At 31.4% G+C, this 5,000-nt stretch overlaps 3 protein-coding genes across 4 annotated transcripts in view; 1 reads left to right on the top strand and 2 right to left on the bottom strand.

The window, feature by feature from the left end:
• Window positions 1-2,223, bottom strand: part of LOC137644961 (uncharacterized) — a 15,284-nt gene extending 13,061 nt beyond the window's left edge. The window contains exons 1-2 of the mRNA XM_068377834.1: window positions 2,050-2,223; window positions 1,350-1,480 (exon numbers count right to left, since the gene is read on the bottom strand). Of these exons, the coding sequence (XP_068233935.1) occupies window positions 1,350-1,480; window positions 2,050-2,177 (259 nt within the window). The 5' untranslated portion in view covers window positions 2,178-2,223. The remainder of the gene's footprint in view (window positions 1-1,349; window positions 1,481-2,049) is intronic.
• Window positions 1-5,000, top strand: part of LOC137645862 (ninjurin-1-like) — a 157,186-nt gene that overhangs the window by 66,783 nt on the left and 85,403 nt on the right. The window lies entirely within an intron of this gene.
• LOC137645425 (uncharacterized) overlaps window positions 2,412-5,000 on the bottom strand; it is a gene marked incomplete at its 3' end in the record, with an annotated part of 73,562 nt that continues 70,973 nt past the window's right edge. Inside the window, exon 12 of the mRNA XM_068378232.1 lies at window positions 2,412-2,762. Within this exon, the coding sequence (XP_068234333.1) occupies window positions 2,412-2,762 (351 nt within the window). The remainder of the gene's footprint in view (window positions 2,763-5,000) is intronic.

Raw genomic sequence — 5,000 nt, 5'->3', positions numbered from 1 at the left:
AGTAAGCCTACTATTAACATTTTCTGAGGTTACTATCGACATAAGATACTGGGAAGATGCTTCCAAATTTAAGTGTATGGACTTTGCTTTGAGGATTAAGGTGGAACTTTGTTACATTGACCAGTACTTATGGAAATCTACAGTTGAATATAAGAATAATAATTATAACACAGTAATGGCAATAATAGTAATCATTATTTCAGTGATAAGTTAGAATTCTAATAAAACCCAATTTGCTTTGAAATGAACACCCACGGACGAAAAGGTATTGTATAACCCTGTTAAATTTTATAGAACATGTTTTTATGTATACTTGATCTACAGGTATCTGTACTTATAAATACAAAATAGGTTTCATGAATCTTTATACATACATATATATATATATATATATATATATATATATATATATATATACGTATATATATATATATATATATATATATATATATATATATATATATATACGTATATATATATATATATATATATATATATATATATATATATATACATACATATATATACACACATGTATATATATATATATATATATATATATATATATATATATATATATATATATATATATATATATATATGTACACACATAATATATATATTTATATATATACATAAATATATATATGTTTATATATATATATATATATATATTATATATATATACACACACATATATATATATATATATATATATATATATATGTATGTATGTATGTATGTATGTATGTATGTATGTATATATAATATATATATATATATATATATATATATATATATATATATATATATATTGTGTACATAAATATACATAATATGTATGTATGTATATATATATATATATATATATATATATATTGTAAAGATTCGACGTTGAGATCAACGTAAGGTCATGTAAAAAGGCATAAAACTGATTTTATTTATGTATCAATTTTCAAGAATGGCAGACATGTGCCAAACCCGTAAAGATGGGTATAAATACTGTAGTTGATTTGGTGGAACTAACAAAGCTCAAGCTTGGTGCTAATGTTATATTACAGGGTGACTTGACAAAAGTAATTTTTTCATAGTTTTATGTTACTTGATCCTTTCATTTTGTGTGATTGAATTTATATTATTTTTTTTTTCATTCTTTATCTTTATTCTCTTTCTGCATTGTCCTTCTTTCCCTAAGGAGCCCTATTGTCTAGTAGTATTCTTGCTTTCCAACTATATTATTGAGTAATGTCATATAAATCTTGCAGCATGGGGAGCTAATAGTCTTAACATTTTGTTTTTGACATAACTCGATTGTTATTTCAAGACATAGCAACAGGGACATTACTTACAAACTGATGGGCAGTCTTCTTCATCTTTGCCATTTGAGCAGTCCACCACTTCGTCACATACCCAGCTTTCGTCTAGACACATGTAATTTCCACCGAAGTTACAATATACTGTGTTGCAATTTTCTTGTTCCCTAGAGAGCCAAAAGAAATAAAGAATATATTTAACCAAATCAACCAATAGTCTTGCTATGGGTATATTTCAGTATAGTGTATAATGTTATATGCATGTTCATTTTAAGCATTAAAACACCAGTATACTGTAGTACCATCAGTTTAGGAAGTTCAGTGATGGCTGTATTTTCTTTTAAAAGTCCAGCAATCACCTAGTACTGTGAATTAAACCAATTCTACTGTATGGAAATGATCGTGGGATGCTGATGGTAGTTGACAAATTGAAATTAGTGTTTGTAATGTATGACATTGTGCAGTAAGAAGTGATGAAAAGATGTGAAGTGTGAATCAAAGAGAACGTTGGTCTATATGATGTGTCTATATAATGAGTATCTTTGTAAGTAGTTTGGTCTCACGGGATAAACTGAGAACCGCAGGTTATTGAAAAGTCGGTATTCCAACCTTCGGGAAGAGGAAGGAGAGAGTACAAAAGTTCATAAATAACTGTAATGGCCAATCGACTTTTATCATTATACTAATGATAATCCTAGAGGCATTGCTCATAAGTGAAACAAAAGGTATTACTTACTCTTTGTCTATTTCTTCTTCATCACCATCATTAGAATTGTTGAAATCATCATCATCATCATCATTGGAATTCCCGTTACCTGAGAATAAACCAGAGGGGGCAGAAAAAGCCTCTCCATTGCCGCCCATTCCAAATTCATCACCGTCTCCATCACCATAATCATTTCCTCCAAACCCTCCTGCCCCACCATAAGCACCACCACCTCCACCATAAGCACCACCACCTCCACCATAACCACCACCTCCACCACCGCCATAACCACCACCACCGCCATAACCACCACCACCGCCATAACCACCACCTCCACCACCGCCATAACCACCACCTCCGCCATAACCACCACCTCCGCCATAACCACCACCATCACCACCATAACCACCACCATCACCACCATAACTACCACCTCTGCCATAACCACCACCTCCACCATAGTTGCCTCCATTATAACTGCCTCCATTTTTTCCTTCATAGCCTCTGCCGTTCCTTCCAAATCCAGGTTGGCCAACTAAATTCATGTACATCTCAAACATGATGGGGTTCATCCCAAAGCCTGGCATGAAGATCGGGACCATGTAGCTCTTCAGAGCTTTGGACAGTGCTTTCAGCATAAAAAATCGCACAAGCCCTTCTTCCTCGACAGCGTTCGTAAGTAGGTTATCAGCAAGTTCCAACAAGAGTTTAGTCTTGTTGTTCTCGGCTTCTGCTTCTATTTTCTACATAAAGAAATAAAGATAATTAGGAAGAAATAACGATAGTTAGGATCACTTTAAAAAATAAATAGATTGTATACATGTACGAATTGCAGGAAATTATAAAGTATGAGATTTGTGTGAGGTTCTATTTGGGGGAAAAATTGAAAATAGAGATGATAATTATGGTTATGAAGTAAAAATGAAAACATAGGTAATTAAGAGTAGGTAATATCTGTAAAAATAAGAAAAGCAGGAGATCTTATAGTTATAGTCTACAGGAAACTAGAAATAGTGACATTTATGTAATGTTGATCAGCTGAAAAATAAGAATTAAAGGTAAATGTATACTTTTATTGTCTAAAGAAATGATAAAGAAAATTCTGTACTATTTTAATTGATAATAAAAAGATTAATATTATGTATAATTCTGGACATCAGAAAAAAAAAACAAAGATGAAAGTACAAAGTTCTGATTTTGAGAAAAATATGGTAATAATTATGGAGTAATTCTATATCAAATTGTAAGATGTACAAGACAGATTTAGATACACAAATCACTCTGCTAAGGTGTTGCTCATTTCGTAAATATAAATTATTTGAGTTTAATCAAGTATAACCATTGTTGAAGTAGTCTTTACTTGTGTAGATGATGGTGTTGTATTTACACCAATCCCATCTCTTGATCATAGACTTGTGGTTGCTGAATCTCTTAACTGAGATTTAGCTAAAACTAGCATTTGCTGCAAATTATAGGGAATGATTTTAAATCCTAACACAACTATTAAGTAGGATTATTTTCATGTCTAGGGCAGTGGTTGCTTTCATCATCTTTTCATTGACAATGCTTATTTATATACATGGAATATGTGTAGAATTCCAGGTGTCATTCCTGATTACAGATTTGATTTAGAGAAATCATATCTGATCTATATCTTCAGTTGCACATAAAGGGGGTTTCGATTAAGGGTAAACTTATTTTTGGGTAGGTACTGGGTAGTCCCTAAGAACGTTTCCATCAGGCTAGAAAAGGAAATTTAATATAACTTTATAAACAGAAGAACCATTGTGTAACTTTCCCTATGGCTAGTTTGTGAACATAAAAACATTTGAAACCTGCCGATATTATTTCATTACACCAGAGAAATTCTGCATCACAAGATAGACTTGTTCAAACTACTTGTCCACTAAAAATGCGTATACGGAAGGAAGATTTTGCTCGCAAACCGATACAATACTCTTGAAACCGATTTGAATTCTTATGCTGGTATACAAATTTGCTTTTACTCAGTCACTTTTCATATGAGGTACTACTGTGCTGAATATATTAATGGGTTTGTAGTGTAATGAATATTTATGGAAAATTTGATACATGTAAATAAGTCCTAAAGTAGTACATGGTGTGACTGTATACACATGTCTATGAAATTATAAACATGAAAGTTAATTCTCCTATAGCAAATCATATATGATAAGGATAATTATTGGCTTATGAATATACAGAATATTTTGGTCTTAGTAGCATTTTAAGTATTTCATGTATTCCTGAAGCCTATACTTTTTGGTTTATCCTTTGTATTGAATTCCTTGTATTAGCATAATGGGAATGTCCTTAGGGACCACAGTTTCTAAACCCTTAGAATTAGTATACTATATTAAGAAAGTCTTTCAAGCTTTTCGGGGAGCCGTCCATCCTGAGGAAGTTTATTTCTTATTATTATTTTACTGGCATGTTTTCATTATTTTTTCTATTTGATCATCATCAGGTGGCTTTCGTGTCAGGGTATTAGAAGAAAATTTGAGAATTTTTACCTTTCAATCATCTCATTATGCATGCTTTATAAAATATTTCGTAATTCTGATCATTGCAGACTATACCATCCACCCATATCAATAGACTTTCGGCAAATTCCAAATGTCTAGCCTTTCTATCTTAAGGTTCAACACCACACAATTTACCAGATGTTTCTTTTCACCTGTGACCAGATTATGAGATGATCTTCTGAATCTTGATTCTTAATCCTAGTTTGTTGGTTTTACCTTTTCTCTTTTCTTAATCATTTACCATATTTATTTTTGTTTTAATTTTTATATTGTGTACTCTACCTTTGTATTGGTTTTATTTTGTACTGTTTTTTTTTTCCGGCCCCTTATATTTGTAGCATTCTGCTTTTCCAACTAGGGGAGCAGCTTGGCTTGCAATGGTAACAACAGTAATAATAACGGTATCTATGAAAATAATAATAACCCATAATGATAATG

This window comes from Palaemon carinicauda, chromosome 8 (genome assembly GCF_036898095.1).
Source record: "Palaemon carinicauda isolate YSFRI2023 chromosome 8, ASM3689809v2, whole genome shotgun sequence".
Lineage (NCBI taxonomy): Eukaryota > Metazoa > Arthropoda > Malacostraca > Decapoda > Palaemonidae > Palaemon > Palaemon carinicauda.
This window is presented reverse-complemented; position numbering and strand designations above follow the sequence as displayed.